The 19,422-nt window shown below is 37.5% G+C and overlaps 1 protein-coding gene across 1 annotated transcript; it reads right to left on the bottom strand.

Annotated features, from left to right (window-relative positions):
- Positions 1 to 270: 270 nt before the first annotated feature.
- Positions 271 to 10,025, bottom strand: LOC139147109 (monocarboxylate transporter 13-like). Its single transcript, XM_070718013.1, has 4 exons — positions 9,728 to 10,025; positions 7,342 to 7,485; positions 4,487 to 5,308; positions 271 to 4,326 (listed from the first exon to the last, which is right to left on the bottom strand). Exons 1-4 carry the CDS (start codon positions 9,942 to 9,944, stop codon positions 4,160 to 4,162), a joined length of 1,350 nt encoding a protein of 449 aa, XP_070574114.1. The 5' UTR covers positions 9,945 to 10,025; the 3' UTR covers positions 271 to 4,159.
- Between the last annotated feature and the right edge of the window lie 9,397 nt (positions 10,026 to 19,422).

Genomic DNA, 19,422 nt, shown 5'->3' on the forward strand with positions numbered 1-19,422 from the left:
TTTAGCAATAACAAGATATGAACTGAAAATGCTCACGTGTTTCAGTATATACTGCTTCAGTTTATATTGCAGTTGTCTGTGAATTTAAATGTTTGCCATGTTTCGCCAACTTGGGTCAAGTTAATCCAGATATATCCCAAATTAGGAAAGATATTAAATATTCAAATTAGGAATTGGCTGTATCATAGTATCTTCAATGTACATAGCAAGTTTCATCAAGTTTGGTCAAGTACTTGTTGCATGGATTAATCGATGCAAAAATTTCCACTGAAAATCTCGCAACTTAATTTCTTTAGTGACACTTAACACATTCTTCCGATACTATGGCATCTGCTCTCAAAATTCGTTGCAACAATGTGTAATTTCTGTCTCCACTTGTTAAGTTTCGTTGTTGCCTGAATCGAATGTCGCTGTATTAGTTTATTGTAGAGCGACAAAAGTTTATTCCCCAGGACGAGGATGGTGTTTCTGTAGAAAACTCATTCCTTAGAACAAACCGATGTGCCATACAGGTACAACTGACAGACATATATGCAATCACATAATCAATATCTACATTGAAACTATTAGTTTCATGTCAAACAGAATTCGAAAGCCTTTGCCAGGAAGACCTAATGTTGAACTTTTCCTTTTAGGAATTTCCAAAGATGCTTTCAGCAAAATATAGCTACAAAAAGTGATATTCAAAATCATGAGAAGTTTAGGCAAACAAATAATGCCCTCCATCGTACAGACTTACACAGTCTACTGTGGTGTGATATGAAATAACCCTCAAATACACAAATATATATCAAATCCGTCCTATCGTATCGTCGTTAATGACAGGAAAATCAGCGTTTTCACAACAGTGTCTTGTAAAAGATTTTTGATTTCAAATAATTCAAGATTTCGGCCAGTTTTCATCATTACATATGTCTGTAGTATTATGAGAATTTTTTACAATATTTGTGACGGCCACGTTTTGTAATAGAAGTATAAGACAAAGAACGATTAAAGGAGCTCGGACCTGGGACTGACGGTCTAGGCCGTCCAAAAGCAGAGTCGGTGTAGTACAGGCAGTGGCCTCTTAGTCATGATATGTTATGCTGTTGTTAGATCAATAGCATGAGACGCAAAGGTGTTCATGGAAGTGGGGTTGATATCAACAGAACAGTTTTGTCATCGATGTCAACAAAACTAAAGGAATTATACCATCCAGTATTTCACGTACAATATAACATGTCAAAAACAAAGTTCCATTATCGATTCTGTCTGAAAGCGATGCTGAACGTACGGTGTTACTTTCTATTTGATAATTGTTAAAAGTGCCTTTACTGCAGTAATCCTGCTCTTTAGATGGTCAGACATTGATAAAGTAATATCTTCAGACATGGACTTGGAATTTTCAATGCGTTTCCTTGTTTCTTATTTTTAGGCGCTTTAAATAAAATTCTTTGCTTGCCGTCCGCGGGCTGGTGTGTTTTCAGAAAACAAACACAGTGTTAAGACTATTAGAAAAAATATTATTTTTCCGAAAGAAACCAAATAAAAATTGAGCTTATGTTAATACGCTGGTGTTTTTTGTCTCTGTTTGTTCCTTTCCCTTGTTGGCTGGTAGGTTTTTTAAAAATCCAAGCACGGCAAACAAATAATTTTCTGTAAATGGACTTATCTCAACCAACACGTAGTCAGGTCTGACTTGGAAACTTCCCATGTGTCGACGTAAAGTGCACAGAATAAGTGGAGGTGTCAGGTGTTTGGGGAAAACGATGTTTTCAGAAATCGTCTCTGAATATGGGGTGAGTACATCGTCAGCTATAGCAATTACATTGTAGTCTGACGTCTTATTATAACACTCATCTCTATTATCTGTTATATATCTGTTATTTGTCAAGAGTTCATTTTATTTCAACATAGGGAGAATAAGCGAGATTCAATAAAGCTTTTACATTTCTTGTCGACATAGAAACCTTCCTTGGTGACTGTTGGAGATGTGTAATGATAGATGCAACATAAAACAGTTCGTTCCTTTCCCGCACTCTTTCAGTATTACGGCCTCATCGGCAAATCTTTGAAGGGTGATGTTCACACGAATGAACTGCAGACTTTGTTCAACGGTAACCTTTAGTGACTCAGTATGGGAAAGAAACTGATTCAGGCCTAGTTATTGCAAAGGTGTCTACATGTCGAAAACTTGACGGATACTAATTATCATCATGTCTAGTGATGGGAGCTCTCAATTTTATTGCAAATACCATAGTGCCTCGATCAAAATCAGTGAAAACTATCAAATGAAAAAAATGATGACATCTTTGAAGATCAAATGTACATGCTGCCATTACCTGGATATACATTTTGACCAATTTGTCATTATTGTATCACTTAGGCCTATATCATTTACATGTTGGAACGAACAGTACAGTACACTACAGTATAATTATGGATTAACACCCCATTTGCATGTATCTAAAACAGACTTCAATTATGAAACTCCACTATCAGCAATAACAAAGATCACTACTGATAAATGTATATACATGTCGTGTTTACAATAGCATCAGCTTTTATCAAAGACCCTGCCATTCTTCCAGAACCAGTGTACCGTAACTTTGGAGGTTTAAAAGTTCTTCAATATTTCTAAAGACAATTTCACGTCATCAATTTCATCTTTATCTGCACATTTATCTCAGTCTATGCTATGTCACTGTGTTGACCAGCTTTGAAATGATCTCAAATCTTCATTTCTGTCAGTTACTCTTCTCTTTCTTCAATACATTGCGAATTGCACATGTACGTACAATTTCTTTTTTTCCCGCACGTATTCCTTTTGGTGGCAGATTTCAACCATATTTACTGAATTATGTGCTGAATTGCTTTCAGAGATTACGTTCTGGGCAAAAATTTGTATTTCCTCATTCAATTTTCTGTACAAAAACTGCATTTTGAATGTTATCATATCATCAAAATATGAAAGAATGTACGGCCATGTAAGGGTGATAAATCCTTAGGCCGGAGCAGTCAGCCTTGTTGTTGTTTAAATTCGAATTCAGGTCCAGACTAGAATTCATTTATCATCAATACCATTGATTACGGTCTTTACACATGGCTCCAGCCTAAGGATTCGTTTGCTCCCTGGCCGCAAATTCTGTTGACACAGTCCTAAATCCTTGCTCCTCACATTAGTGCATGTTGACATTGACTATTTCGATGATATTAGTCTTTTGTTTTCCTTTGCAACTTTTCTTCAATCAATCATTTCGTTCGGCCCGGCGGCGGGAGACAAATCTGATAAAAACCTGTCACTTTAAGGGCAATACTTCTGCACACATGTCAGAATTGACTGTCTTTTTCTCAACTCAAAGTGTCTCTATTATACAACACATTAGTAGATGTATCGACCATTATCTTTGTTTTCTATGAATTCCGACTTCTGACATCTAACCAAGGTGGCAGCAAACAATGAATGGGTTATCAACTCGTGCACGGAGCAAAATATACAGCAATAAGTTCATTTTGAATCTATAGTCGATAACTGTGACAGTATTTTGCCAACAATTTCTCATTTTCAGTGATGAGATATAATATACGTACAATATCTACCAACACGTATTCAGTGCGAAAAACAATATAAATACATTTTTTGGCGAATTGTGATTCTAAGAGAGCATTGCTGTTTCCAATAAAACGCTGTTTATGCTTGATTATCCCCTCACTTTGACGTCATTCTTGTGACCTCAAGTTCAATGCAAAGCTTTATGCTATACTTTAATCATGTCCCATTACTTTTTGTAATATAATTTAAGGAAAGAAAGCAGGTTTACTGTATTTTTTATGATTAATGGTCCGTGTAGAAATGAATCATGTTATTATCTGTTCAATAAACTGTCATTAAGTTATAATTAATGGTCAGCCAGGAGGGTGTTGTAACTGTTTTATGACAGTGTTGAATTATTATACAACGACTGCATTCTCTGCATTCTCATGGTCTTATCTGGCGGTAAGCTATGTTCTGTGTATGGTTCGCCTGAAGTAAACCGAAAATCGGGGGAAATGGAAAGTTTACGCAATGCCGACGTGTTTGTTCGATCTTTGATTGCCATTTAAGCTTGTGAACGTGACATTTAGCGCAGGATAGTTAACCTGGCTCCAGTCAAGTCTTTGAACATCTTTTAGCGTTCCTTCAATTCGCCGTCTTCATTTCAGCTTTACATTCTCTGGTTTCAGCCTTCTTCTGTCTTCTGTTCATGATCAGTTCAAAGGTCAGCATTATAAATCCACCGAAGAGTAGAGCAGCTCCGTAAAAGTAGAAGGAGTTGTTGTAGCTCTCTGTTTCGTCGTATATAAAACCTGCAAAATTTTAAGGCGTTTTCATTAACATATGAGGATTCAAAGTTTGAGTTTAATGCACCCAAGCTATTCTGTAAATATCAACCCTATGATACTGAGGACATGACAAATACGCGAAAGTGATGTAAATATCTAGGCTAGCTGACAGTTCCGTTCTTACCTGCGAAAGGAGGGCCAATTAATCCACCTATGGCTATGAAAGGCGCGTATAGACTAAGTGCAGCTGTAAGCATGACACTCGAGACTATATCTCTAAGAGCTTGTACGAGCAGTGTTGAAATTGTTCCACTCAGAAATCCCAAGGCAAATGTAAATGTTATGTAAGATGCGTACGTCTTGCAAAGAACACTGAGAATATCGGTAACACCAGCTGCAACAAGGACGATACCGAATAATCGGGAACTGTTCAAATGTCTTGGTCTTAAGAACAAAATCAGCGGTACTGATAAACGACCAAAGATACTCCCAATTCCTAGTGCTGATGCTAGGAAAGATATTTCTTGGGGTTTTCCAACTTTCATGACCGCGGCTCTGGCGATTAGATGAGCCGGAGATCCATGGTAACCAATACCCACTCCGACAAATACAGATATGCAGAGAACAAGAAACGAGGGATACTTCACGAACAAGCCAAAGTCAAATAAACGCTGGATTTTTTGCAATGTCCCGAAGTCCTGTGCGTCCCATTGTTGATCTTTGTTCTCAACATTTAGTGTTGAATTTTCGCCATGATCCCTTCGTCGTACACTTGGTGATTTGAACAATGCAGCGGATACAAATAGGTGAGCATTTATTGCAGAAAAGATCACAAGTGCACCCCTCCATCCGTAGTGGTTGATCAACCACTGCAGTAACGGTGAAAACACAAATACTCCGATGCCAGATCCAGTCGAAGATATTGCATTAGCTAATGCAAACCGTTTCTTGATGTACAGAGCGATGATTCCAACTGCAGGAGGTTTGACAAGGCCGTATCCAAGTCCTTGACAGAGAAAGGTGGTGAAAAAGATGAAAACGTAAAGAATGCGTACTTCAAGGTAACTTTACTTTCTCAATAAAATAAAGTATACAGAATCATAGCGCTAAATCAATTATGATGTTGAAAAAATAAGTAACTGTAGACTCTACCCATGCTTCAACATATCTTTATTTGATCAGAAAGCTGGACATGGTATAATATTATCCTGGCAAATCGAACAGCGGATGCAGCAAACTGTCAGTGATAAACTATGGTAGGGCATTGGCAAAGATTGTGAGTATCGAGAAAGGAAAAATTTAGTTGTTTCAACTGATTCCTACGATCAAATGTAACTCCAAAGTGATTTTGCAAAAATGTGTTAGAGCCCGAAACAATGAAGAGAATGTATGTTAAGTGAAGGGCAAAGAATTAAAAAATTGACGAAACGCACCGCTGGAAGAACCCAAAGAAAATTACAAATTATGAAAAACAAGAAAATAAAACTATAAGAAACGTTACTCCCGCCAGCGATAATAGTTAACCGAATGTGGTATAACAATGTCAGTACCTGATAAATGTTGCCATAATCTCTCCTTGATAGAAATATGATGATTGTGTAGAAAAACATGATTAATATTGCAATTTGATTTTGATTTCAGCAATATGGGGTAATCTGATGTATGCAGATGACGTGGCTGTTGCTACAGACTTGCAAAGACTCAACCAAGTAGAATTATTTTGTAAACATTGATGTACTCATAACAGTCAATTTAGACAAGTCAATAGTAGTTGGTTTCAGAAATGGGGCATTCACAAAAGTTATGAATAATGGTTTAACATGAGTTCACCTGTAAAAGTTGTTAAACACTACAACTACCTCGGCATTACCATTTCATCTAGGCTATAAGTTGTAACCTGTCACAGAAAATTTGGTTGCCAGGGGATACAAAGCCCTGTATTCTATACAGATTGTTAAAAAGAATTAAGCTGTCTTTCTTTAACATTGGTGTGTCTTTTATTCCCATTATCTGCTACACATCGACAATTTGGGGCTATGAATACTCCCCAGTTATAGCAAATGTACGGTTAAATTTTACTGGGTTTCTTTCGGGTGTCAACTCAGTGTCAACTCAGAAATACTTTTAGGAGAATGTGGAATTTTCTAATTTTACTTGCACGTATGAAACGTTGAATTAGGTTTTGACTGAAATTAATAGAAATGGATAATTCACATCACAAAAGGGCATGTCACGAAATGAGTAGAACTCTAGACGCATCTCGGAAAATTATTTGGGCAACAAAGATGCGAGAGCTGCTTTATAGGTGTAGTTTCGGTGTTGTTTGATTTGAGCAAGAGGTTGGGGATTCTACTACTTAGTTAAAAAGAATACAACATTGTTACATTCAAAAATGGTCAACCTTATTACGTGAGCAACCCACGTTTACGAATCTATGTAAAATCCTAATCAATGCTTGTTACTTTTGGTATTGATGTAAGTTTTCAGTTCAAAGAAGACATGGCAAGAATCAGATGTTCAAGTCATCGAAAAAGGATGCCACTGTACTCCAACAATTCCCCTCACATCTCAGCTTATGTTTTATTGTAAGAACAAACATTTCAAAAGTAAAGGATAAATGTCATTCTTATTGTTTAGTCAATTATATTATGAAGACAGAAACGAATTAATACAACAAAAATATCGTCAATTTCTAAAGGGCGATAGGTGTTTTATCTTAAAGGTCTGGGTATGTACACGGTCAATATAACATATCTATCTCTGTACAAAAGTCTTTTAAGAAACAGGACAATATAGGCAATCTATCAAATTTAAACTGTTTTTCTTTTTTTCAACTGGCGATTTATGTGTTAGCAAATGTGTAAAATTCAGTTATGTAATGGGCTGAGGTCTAAGATAATTCCATAATTGCGCATAATTCTTCGAACAGTGTAAAAAGTACTTCATTGCTATCGTACGAGTACAAAGGCTTGTGGAATATGGCTATCGACAAATTGCAGTGCTTTCAGATAAGAAATGCGGAAGTTAATTTTAGCTTACCTACGAGAATCCCGAAACTGAAGTATAAATACTCAACATTTGGAGCGAACGCACTCAGTAAAAGTCCAATCGAAGATAGCGCAGCACCAGTCATGACAGTTAATCGGTATCCTATTTTCTTAACACAAACGTTAACGAATGGCCCTGTGTAAAAAATGCAAACCATTTGAAGTGAAATTATGACTTGATGAGCAAACTGTCTTTTCCCTTTTGTTTTAGGGATATTGAGAAGAAAAAAGATGTCTGTAGACCTGTGTATATACATGGACTAGGAGAAGGAAGATGACCCAAACCTTGCAAGCCTAGAGCATGCTTGTATGTTTTAAGTAGTGGAAAACACTGCTTGAAACTCATTGGAACAAAATAAAATAACCACAGATTGTTGTTTAAAGCAGAATGAAGTCGAGGGTTGCCAAACGTTGATTAAACATGTCAGAGTCTATGTCCTCATTCCGACATGACATGACGTCATGACGGCCGAGACTTTTCAAGTGTAAGGCTTATCATAAGAATTATTGCCATGTACGGAAAACGTGATATGTTCCATACAAGCAGGAAAGGTTTGCACCATACGAACAATTTTTAGTCTCAAACTTCTCAAACATTTTCATTCCAGCATTTACTCGATACACAGGTATTGACTGTTTTGGAGAAATACATATCTGTGATCGTTGCAGCTTTGAACAGGCATCTTATATTATTCAATCCCGTTTTTTTCCCTAATTACTAAGATGGAATTGCAGTTGCCCTGAGAACCCAATGACTATATGATTAATTTCTTGTTTTCAGATTTTATAAGTAAACAAACACTACGACCCAAATTTCAAACAGTCCCATTATATTTTGATATCGCCGCGATCATGTTCTTTACAATGCCATAATTTTTCATCGAGATAAGCACGGGCCTCTTTTTATTCGTCAAAGATAAAGGTCAAATCCTAGGCTGTATTCCTCTCAGGGCGAAACATTAGTCACTCCCTATGTTAATCAGGTTAATTTTGATGATTTTCGTAACTGTTCCTAATTCGCTTAACTATGTTGTAGGTCTTGCTACTTTGACTGCGATATATCCTGGTCACATTTGAAGGCTTAAATTATATCTATGGCGTATCGGGTACACAAATCAGCTGTTAAGCAATGATAAAGCAGGACCGTCGACATGTCCTTTATTCATGCCAAGCCTAAAAACATCCTGTATCCGAATTGTTGTAACACCAGGTATGATTTTAAACCTAATTACACAGGTTTATGAAACATAAAAATATAGCAAATTGATCGAAATGTCTCTTTCTGCAGTCCTCCAACACAACTGACTTTTTGAAAATCATCAGAAACAATCTTTATTTCATGCAGATATAGTGAATTTATATCGGCAAAACTTGAAATAACTCGTTGGAAATGTATACCAATTGTTAGGAGTGACTCAGACCCATTGAACTCGTCGTGTTTTGTAGCTAAATTAATACACAATTGGCGCTGTACTTCTGGTCATATGACGAGATGATTACTGAGTTGGTTGAAGTTCGTTCAAAGGGCAAATAATGACACGAGACTGATCAGAATCCATCAAATACTACAGTGTTTGTTCATATGATTCAACTTTACCAGATGTATATTGTTACTTCAGATAGAAGTCCATTACAACCCATTGTGTGATTTTGTGAATTTTTTAGTAAGATAAATGTATGTACAGAGATCGACATCTGCTCAATATAAAATTCGCTTTTAATCTAACCCAAAGAAGGTACAACTTAGTTTTGCTATTCCGAACAATTATGCAGAAATATGATGAAATGATTAAACATGATGCTCATCTTTGTATAATTTTTACAATTATTTTATATTCACATTCTGAATAATTGTCAGCCGTCTGTTTCGACCATCGGTCACTTCAAAGTATCGACATAGAGCACTCTTATATGTGAATGTCACCGGTTAAAGTCCTCGGACGAATCTTATTTGATCCCTTCTGATATTATTGATCAACATTTGGCAATTCTCAACTAATACGTGAGAGTTGGGGTTTATGAACTAGAACGACGTTTCTCTTCACTCACACCTTTGCACCTGATGAAGTCCTACTTTTAGGACGAAACGTTGCGTAAACATTACGAACGCACAAACAACGCATAAGTAACACTTTACCACAGTGGTAAAGGGTTGCTTATATGTGAATTCGTTAACGGCGCAATTCAGTTTAAGACATTGACATTTATTGTCAGAACAATATGGATCAACAACTATTTACACATATGCCATTCACCCTCTGATGATCCAACTTTGCAAAGATATTTTAGGTTACCTCTGGTGACACAGAAACATAGACAGCATACAAAACTCATACGGTGATACCATAAGTTTATCAAAAAGCTGACATTCAACTTACCTACTCCGAATTCAACACAAACTGTCAGTGACACAATCCACGACACGCGAGATGAAGTCTCTTCGAAATATTCCTGTATAGCGACGAACAGAGGTCCTATCGATTGAATTACACCAAACATGAAAGCACAACATATATGACTTCCAAATACCACTAACCAACCATATTTACCCCCGTCTTTACCACTATCTGCACGGCTTGTGTCACGCACACCCATTCTTACGGCAAGGCTGTTGAGCAAAGGAAATCTTGTTCAAGCTGGGTCTATCAAGACGCGATGTCAACTCACTATGCAGAGCACCACTATATAATGTGGCCAGGTATACTTGGCATGTTTTGTACTAAGGGCATCAAAGTACACTTCTACTCAAGGTCACAGATGGGACGCTCTGCAAGTTTTCCGTATGCAACTTACAGTTGATAATAGTGCTCAATGGGCCATATGGGAGGGCAAAGCGTATGCTTCGATTGCTTTCTGAAGTGAGGGGAAAGCACTTTGGAAAGATATGGCATCGGAAATTTTATAGGGAGTGAGGATGGTGTTTGTACGACGAGTATTCCTAATGGGGAGAGTATACACTTTTTTTCAAATGATGGCGGGAGGGTAGATACTAACGGATGGTCTTTATTTCGCTCTCCAAATTTTTGTTCAAAATACGTGCCAGCAGCATTTTAGAACAGCTGAGGTTACGATTGTTCAAGGCGACTGGTTGCCTGTCAAGAAAGATTTACTGCTTCGTATATTTTGAAGGTCATAATCAGTATGTATGGTGGAGAGATCGTTGGCGAATTTGCAAATGATCGTTTGTAAAGATAATTACAGCGGGCACACAATAATATGTCATATATTACACCTGACCTCTGACACGTTGATTGAAGTGCTAGACTTTAATATCAGACATTATATTATAGCTTTGTCAATACCAGTGAAATTTGTGACGTCATACCTCAGATTATTACTGATAATGTATCCGATTATTCAGCACTGTTGCCTAAGATGTTTTCTACATCTTCAAACCCATTGGTATCGCCAAATCTATTAAAAGCAAACTTTACACAACATAATGTACGAGTTGAAGCCGAGTACATTATCGAGTACAAAGTTTGCTTGAGTCTACTATGGGCCGGGAGGGGGTAAACAACATTGCTATGAAACAACAGGTATAGTGTGGTGATCCTGACACCTGCAAAACTCTAAACTTTCAAGGCAAGGAACATGTAAACCATTGAGGACAGAGAAATCAGTTTGACACCACGCTAACATTTGCCATATCATACGGACAACTAAATTTTCGTTTCTAATTGATATTTAGACTCTCAAATTGTTTCAATTATATTCTGATCTGCCACTTGTTGAGGCTAAATTTGAAGCTCTAGGAGTAAGAAAAAATTCACCGTCTTATTTTTCGAACGTTTTATTTTCCCCAATACAGAGATGGCGGCCCATTTTGATTTTAAATATCGTTAAAGATTAGGTTATTTTTTTCTCTGGGTAACAAACTTTGTATGGTGACCCCTCGCTTCTATTGTTAATTTCGTCAGGGAATGTTTGAAAGTTTCATTGATGAAAGTTTTTACCTTTAACGAGAGTTCCAATACCACGTAGTAAGCACTTTCCTACCAGTGGTGCAAATGTTATGTATTACACCGGAATAAGAGTTGTTACATGACATTTATTAGCATCTGCAAACGTTTTTTATGATATTAACATGTCTTCCATTTCATATTTGCAAAAGGTTCCTTCGAATTTTGACAAGTGCACATGTCATTGGGAAAATGTACACATATAGCGCCACAATGAACGTCTTGTATTATCTTTATCAATCAATATGATAGTGTAATTTTATTAGAACACTGAACTTCAGCACACAAATCGGACTTTATGTTGTGAAGTGATTGCCAATTCATTTCAAGAGCCCTCGCTTCAATTCATCAACGGAAAAAGATACCAAAAACTTATATGGTGATGATTATTTCCTTCAGAGGACAGCCAAATGCGTCAAGTATTCTGTGAAAATCTCCGCAATGTTTTGTTTTAAGGCATAGCATTATCATGAATACCCTATTTTCCATTTTGGAGACTTTTCAAGGAATGGTTGTGAGTTAAGATAAAAGTTAACCTTATAATTGTGCATAGCAGTATCACCGTGTGATTGCAATGATTTCTCATTAATATCGGCGTATGAATCTGATATTACTTCGACCAAATCGTGTAATCAATTAGTTGGGGAAATTTAAAGTTTATCAATGTATGATACAACCCGTCCTTGTACAATGTAGGAACAAATTGCAAGACTGGAGCGAGAAATTGACGCTTTCTCGCAATTGGTGATAATCAGCCAGACTTGTTGTTCACTGGTGAGAATCAGCCAGACTGATTCTCACCAGTGAACAACAAGTCTGGCTGATTATCACCAGTGAATGATGAGTATGATACATTCTCACTGTGAAAATTATTATTCTCACTGTGCTTGGTGAGAATTTCCAGTCTCAGTCTTCCAGAGAATCTGTTATCAAACTTGGTTCTCATCAAGGAGTGCATTTCTCATTGTTCACCAGAGAGAATTAAAAAATTCTTACCGATAGAAAATAACAAGAGACTTTCACCAATTGCTAGAAAACGTCACTTTCTCGCTCCAGGCTCGCAATTTTTCATATAGTGTGTAACTCTCACAATATTTTCAACGTATTTGAAGAAATCAAACAGTAGTACTGTCATCGAAGTTCTTATTGGACTTTGGTACTTCTAGGGTATTCCTTTGGTACCGTTGTAGACTTTGAGCTACGTAAAAAATTACTACTGGTGTTAAATGACGGTAGACTAACTCAAAATATTTATGACAATTCATCTTGTAAGGTTTAACCCCAGGAATAATGATACCAGTCAGCGAATGAATCGACTCTTTGCCATTCTCTCTGTCCCCGACATTAAATGAATTATTTGTGATTATTTGACTTCAACTTGACATTTAATCCACATCTTGAGTGAAAATTACAGGCGTTACTGTAGTAATCGAGCATATTCTTTTCCTCATCAAGTTGCAATGTTTCCTCATAATGTAATTATTATCTATTTCAACCTTCCTTCAAGCCAGCTACCTTTAATTGTCGGTCACACGCATACAATCCACTTATCTGCAGCCAGGAGGGACTCTTTTGGAGAAAATGCTGTCTGATATTGAAAGACTGTCATACGTACAGATGCATTGATATTATCTTGTTTTCTGTATATTTGATAATTTGTCTTTGGGTTCTTGTAATCTCGTAATTTGAAAACAATTATTTGCCCGAACAGAGAAAAGCAGTTGGGTGAGTAGATCATTGCCAGAGCAAATGAACGGCAAATGAGCACCACTTATATCAAAACTTTTTCAATTTATTCACGGAAAAGGGCTAGCACTAGCGAGAGCATCGTTATTTACTTTGTCAAATTCAATCCGATGATAATCTAATTACAGGGTCCACTGACTATTAACTTACCCTTGCTTGCTCTGGCGCGTTATGCAATCAAACGCATCAGATAATAGATGCAACGGTCTGATAAAATGTAGTGTATGATTATCACAGGACAAATGCGTGACACAGTGAAGGAGAAAAACAAATCTTCACGAACCAAGTGCTAAGATAAGACCAAGACACCCAAGGTTGGTAGTATAAATTTTATTTGGAATTCCATAGTCAAACACAATAGTAACGAGACTCCCGAGCTGAGAGTAAGACAACCCCGCCCCCACCCCTGGGGACAGACATTTTCGCTGGCCCCTAGTACGTCAACATATGTTTTCACAGGACAAATGCGAACATTTTTGGGGAAAAACTAAAACGAAGGGGGAAGGGGGAAGGGGGAAGGGTAAATACGAAGGGTTATGATATTCTCTCTGTAAGTAGATAAAATTTTGATAACACTATGCAAAAATGAAATATTGTCCTAACTTTGATAAAAATACGCAAAAATGAAATATTATCCTCACGCTTAAGAGACTTATGTCAGTAGAAGAAGGATGGGGGCTGGGGCTTTATGCACAATGCAATATATACAAGCACGAACACCAACCTGATGGGGACCTATAACTATCACTGATACCATTTAGGGGATATGATATTCACTGTGTTAGTAGAGAACACTTTAATAAAAATATGCAAAAATGAAAAGTTTTCCTTCCGTTTAAGGTACTTATCTTATTGGACGAAGGGGAGGGCTTTGTGCATAGTGCACTATACACAAGCACTAGCATCATACTGATCGGGGCCATTACAGTCCCTGATGCCAGATAGGGGACATGATATTCACCGTGTCAGTAGAGAACAGTTTGAAAGAAACATGCAAAGTTAAATTATTGTCCTCAAGCTTAAGGGATTTATGTTATAGGACGAAGGGGAGGGCTTAGTGTATAATGTATAATATAGAGGCACCACCACAATGCTGAAGACAGGGCCTATAAGTTTCACTGATGCCACGAAGGGGGACATGATATTCTCAGTGTCAGAAGAGAACATATTGATAACAAAATTCTAAAATAAAATATTGTGCTCATGCTTAAGGGACTTATCTTATGGGACGAAGGGGGAGGGCTTAGTGTATAATGTGTAATACACTGGCACTACCGCAATGCTAAAGATCGGACCTATAACTTTAAATTATGCCACGAAGGGGGACATGATATTCACAGTGTCAGTAGTGACAATATAAATATGATAACAAGATTCAAATAAGAATATTGTGCTCACGCTTAGGGACTTATCTTATAGGACGAAGGGGGAGGGCTTTGTGTATAATGTATATATACAGGGCACACCCCATACTGAAGGCAGGACTATAACTTTCACTGATGCCAAAAAGGGGGATATGATATTCTCAGTGTCAGAAGAGAACATATTGATAACAAGATTCTAAAATGAAATATTGTGGTCACGCTTTAGGGATTTATCTTATGGACGAAGGGGAGGGCTTAGTGTATAATGTGTAATATACTGGCACCACCATAATGCTAAAGATCGGACCTACAACTTTAATTATACCACGATGGGGGGACATGATATTCTCAGTGTCAAGAGAGAACATATTGATAACAAGATTCAAAAATGAAATATAGAGCTCACGCTTAAGGGATTCATCTTATATGACAAAGGGGAGGGCTTTGTGTACAATATGTATTATACTGGCACTACCACAATGCTGAAGATGGGACATGTAACTTAAAATTATGCCACGAAGGGAGACATAATATTCACAGTGTCAGTAGGTAACATTGTGATAGAAATATGCAAAGTTAAATTATTGTCCTCACGCTTAGGGGGTTTATATTAGTGGACGAAGCGGGAGGCTTAGTGTATAATGTATAATACAGAGGCAGCACATCCATACTGAAGGCAGGGTCTATAACTTTCACTGATGCCACGAAGGGGGACATGATATTCTCAGTGTCAGAAGAGAACATATTGATAACAAGATTCTAAAATGAAATATTGTGGTCACGCTTTAGGGACTTATCTTATGGGACGAAGGGGGAGGGCTTAGTGTATAATGTGTAATACACTGGCACTACCGCAATGCTAAAGATCGGACCTATAACTTTAAATTATGCCACGAAGGGGGACATGATATTCAAAGTGTCAGTAGTGAACAGTCAAATAGAAACATACAAAGTTAAATTATTGTCCTCACGCTGAAGGGATTTATATTAGTGGACGAAGGGGGAGGCTTAGTGAATAATGTATAATACAGAGGCAGCACATCCATACTGAAGGCAGGGTCTATAACTTTCACTGATGCCACGAAGGGGGACATGATATTCTCAGTGTCAGAAGAGAACATATCGATAACAAAATTCTAAAATGAAATATTGTGGTCACGCTTTAGGGACTTATCTTATGGGACGAAGGGGGGAGGGCTTTGTGTATAATGTGTAATATACTGGCACCACCGCAATGCTGAAGACGGGACCTATAACTTTAATTATACCACAAAGGGGGGAGGGACATGATATTCAAAGTGTCAGTAGGGAACTGCTTGATAGAAATATACGAAGTTAAGTTTTTGTCCGTCCTCAGGCTTAGGGCACTTATGGTAGGCGAAAGGGGAGGGCTTAGTGCATAATGTATAATAAACAGGCACCACCACAATGCTGAGGACGGGACCTATAACTTTAAATTATGCCTCGAAGGGGGACATGATATTCACAGTGTCAGTAGTGAACAGTCTGATAGAAACATGCAAAGTTAAATTATTGTCCTCAGTCTTAAGGGTCTTATGTTATAGGACGAAGGGGGAGGGCTTTGTGTATAATGTATAATATAGAGGCACCACCACAATGCTGAAGACAGGGCCTTCAACTTTCACTGATGCCACGAAGGGGGACATGATATTCTCACTGTCAGTCGAGAACATATTGATTAAAAGATTCAAAAATAAAATATTGTACTCACGCTTTAGGGACTTATCTTATGGGACGAGGGGGCTTAGCGTATAATGTGTAATATACTGGCACCGCCACAATGCTGAAAACTGGACACTTTTAAATTATACCACGAATGGGGACATGATATTCACAGTGTCTATAGGGAACTGTTTGAAAGGGGTGGGGCTACATACAATGCAATATGTAAAAGTTCTAGCACCACACAGATCGTCAGGCCTATAACAATCACTGATGCAATGAAGGGGAAATGATCTTTAATGTTTTAATAGTGAACACTTTGATAACAAGATTCGAAAACAAAATATTGTCCTCTGATGTGAGGACAATGCACGATATACAATCGCCAGACTAAAGAGAGCGGTTAACTTCTATCGATGCCCTGAAGAACATGATATTCAAAGTTATGTTAGAGATTACGTTGATAACAATAGGCAGGAATGAAATATTGTGCTCACACTTCATAGATTTATTTTATTAAACACATGGCGAGGGCTATGCGCACAATGCACAATATACAAGCAATACTCTAGGTGGCAAATGACTTGCAGTCATAATCTGACGGATAAGATGGTATATGCAGTGGTATTAGAGATCAATATGTGAAATATACGGAATGCCGAAGTATGGTTGTTACGATTCTGGGATATATGTTTCTTGGCAAAAAGTTGTCACCTTCTCTATGTGTTCGTGTATAGGATCGTGTACAGTGACCTAAATGAAGGGACTTATATATTTTTTGTATGCGCATACAAAGATTTACATTTAACATTATTTGTACTTAATATTAATAACAGTCACAACAAATTGCCTACTTTCAAAGTGTTGCTTCAAATAATCACATTGTTCACAATGTTGTGGTCTCTCGTTCAATGAAAAATACAGATGTACACATAGTGCATTCATGTAATGCACAGTTATACGGACATCAGTTTAATGTATGTTTTCATGCTCTCTTATGGAGACTGGCTACTGTACTCTAATGTAATAAGATTACGCTGCTGTATATGCTATAGTCCCCCCCAAAAAAACACAAAAACAAAACAATACTTTGCGTCTTCATATAGACCTTGTCTTCAGTATAGTGGTGGTTCCTGTAAATTATACGTTATACACAAAGCCCTCCCCTTTATTCTCTAACATAAGTCCCTTATGCCTGAGGACAATAATTTAATTTTGCATGTTTCTATCAAACTGTTTGCTTCTGACACTGTAAATATCATGTCCCCATTCGTGGCATCAGTGATAGTTATAGGCCCTGCCTTCAAGATGGCGCTACTGCCTGTATATTATACATTACACACAAAGCCCTCTCCCCTTTGTGCTATAACATAACTCCCTTAAACCTGAGAACAATAATTCATTCTTGCATATTATTATCAAAGTGTTTTCTACTGACACTGAGAATATCTTGTCCCCCTTTGTGGCATCAGTGAAAGTTATTGGCCCCGTCTTCAGAATGGTGATGGTGCGTGTATATTATACATTATACAAAAAGCCCTCCCCCTTCGTCCAATAACAACAATCCCTTAAGCCTGAGGACAATACTTCTTTTTTGTATATCGTTATCAAAGTGTTCTCTACTGACACTGTAAATATCATGTCCCCCTTCGTGGCATGAGTGAAAGTTATAGGCTCCGTGTTAGTATAATGGTAGTGGTGCCTCTAAATATATTTTATACACAAAGCCCTCCCCTTCGTCCAATAGGATAAGTCCCTTCAGCATGAACACAATATTTCAGCTTTGCATATTGTTATCAAAGTCTTCTCTACTTAAACTGAGAACACCATGTCACCCTTTGTGGCATCAGTGAAGGTTATAAGCCCGGTCTGTAATATGCTGGTGGGGTCTGTATATTAATACCCAAAGCCCTCCCCTTTGAAATATAACATAAGATCCTTAAGCCTGAGGACAATATTTCATTTTCAAATCTTGTTATTAAAGTATTCTCTATTGACACTGTGAATATCATGTCTCCCTTCATGGTATCAGTGAAAGTTATAGGCTTCGCCTTCAGTATTCTACTACTTCTTGTATAATATTATAGATTGTACACAAAGCCCTCCCCCTTCGCCCTATAACATCAGTCCCTTAAGGCTGACTATAATATTTCTTTTTTGCATCTTTTTATCAAAGTGTTCTCTACTGACACTGAGAATATCATGTTCCCCTTCGAGGCATCAGTGAAAGTTATAAGCCCCGTTTTTAGTATGGTGGTGGTGCCTGTATATTATACATTATACACAAAGCCCTCCCCCTTCGTCCTATAACATCAGTCCCTAAAGCCTGAGTACAATATTTCTTTTTTGCATCTTTTTATCAAAGTGTTCTCTACTGACACTGAGAATATCATGACCCCCTTCGTTGCATCAGTGAAAGTTATGGCCCGTCTTTAATATATGGTGGTGGTGGCTGTATATTATACATTGTACACAAATCCCTCCCCCTTCGTCCTATAACATAAGTCCCTTAAACCTGAGTACAACATTTCATATTTGCATATTGTTATCAAAGTATTCTCTACTACCACTGTGAATATCATGTCCCCCTTGTGGCATGATTAAAAGTTATAGGCCCGTTTTAGTATTGTGGTCTTGCCTGAATATTATGCATTATACACAAAGCCCTCCCCCTGCTACCTATAATATTTGTCTCTAAGCCTGAGTACAATATTTCTTTTTGAATATTATTATCAAAGTGTTGTCTACTTACACTGAGTATATCATGTCCCCTCCATGCCATCTATTAAAGTTATAAGCCCTGTCTTAAGTATGGTGGAGGTGCCTGTATATTATACATAGTACACAGAGGCCCCCCTCGTCTTATAACATCATTCCCTTAAGCCTGAGGACAATATTTCTTTTTTGCATATTATTATCAAAGTGTTCTCTACTGACACTGAGAATATCATGTCCACCTTTGTGGCATGAGTGAAAGTTATAGGCCCAGTCTTTAGTATATGGTGGTGGTGGCTGTATATTATGCATTATACACAAAGCCTCCCCCCTCGTCCTATAACATAAGTCCCTTGAGCGTGAGGACAATATTTCATTTTTGCATCTTGCAATCAATGTACGTGTTCTCTATTGACACTGAGAATATCATGTCCCCCTTCGTGGCATGAGTGAAAGTTATAGGCCCTATCTATGGTATGCTTCTGGTGCCTATGTACTATACATTATACTCAAAGCCCCCCTCCCTGTCCTATAGCATAAGTCCCTTATTCCCGATGACAATAATTTAACTTTGCGTGTTTCTAGCAAACTTTTCGCTACTCA

This window comes from Ptychodera flava, chromosome 13, assembly GCF_041260155.1.
Source record: "Ptychodera flava strain L36383 chromosome 13, AS_Pfla_20210202, whole genome shotgun sequence".
Classification (NCBI taxonomy): domain Eukaryota; kingdom Metazoa; phylum Hemichordata; class Enteropneusta; family Ptychoderidae; genus Ptychodera; species Ptychodera flava.

Coding starts and splice junctions, on each gene's coding strand:
- LOC139147109 (XM_070718013.1), bottom strand. CDS start 9,944: ATGGGTGTGCGTGACACAAGCCGTGCAGATAGTGGTAAAGACGGGGGT. Junction 5,309..7,341: donor CAGTTTCGGGATTCTCGTAG/GTAAGCTAAAAT, acceptor TTCTCTGTCAAG/GACTTGGATACGGCCTTGTC. Junction 4,327..4,486: donor AATTGGCCCTCCTTTCGCAG/GTAAGAACGGAA, acceptor AAAATTTTGCAG/GTTTTATATACGACGAAACA.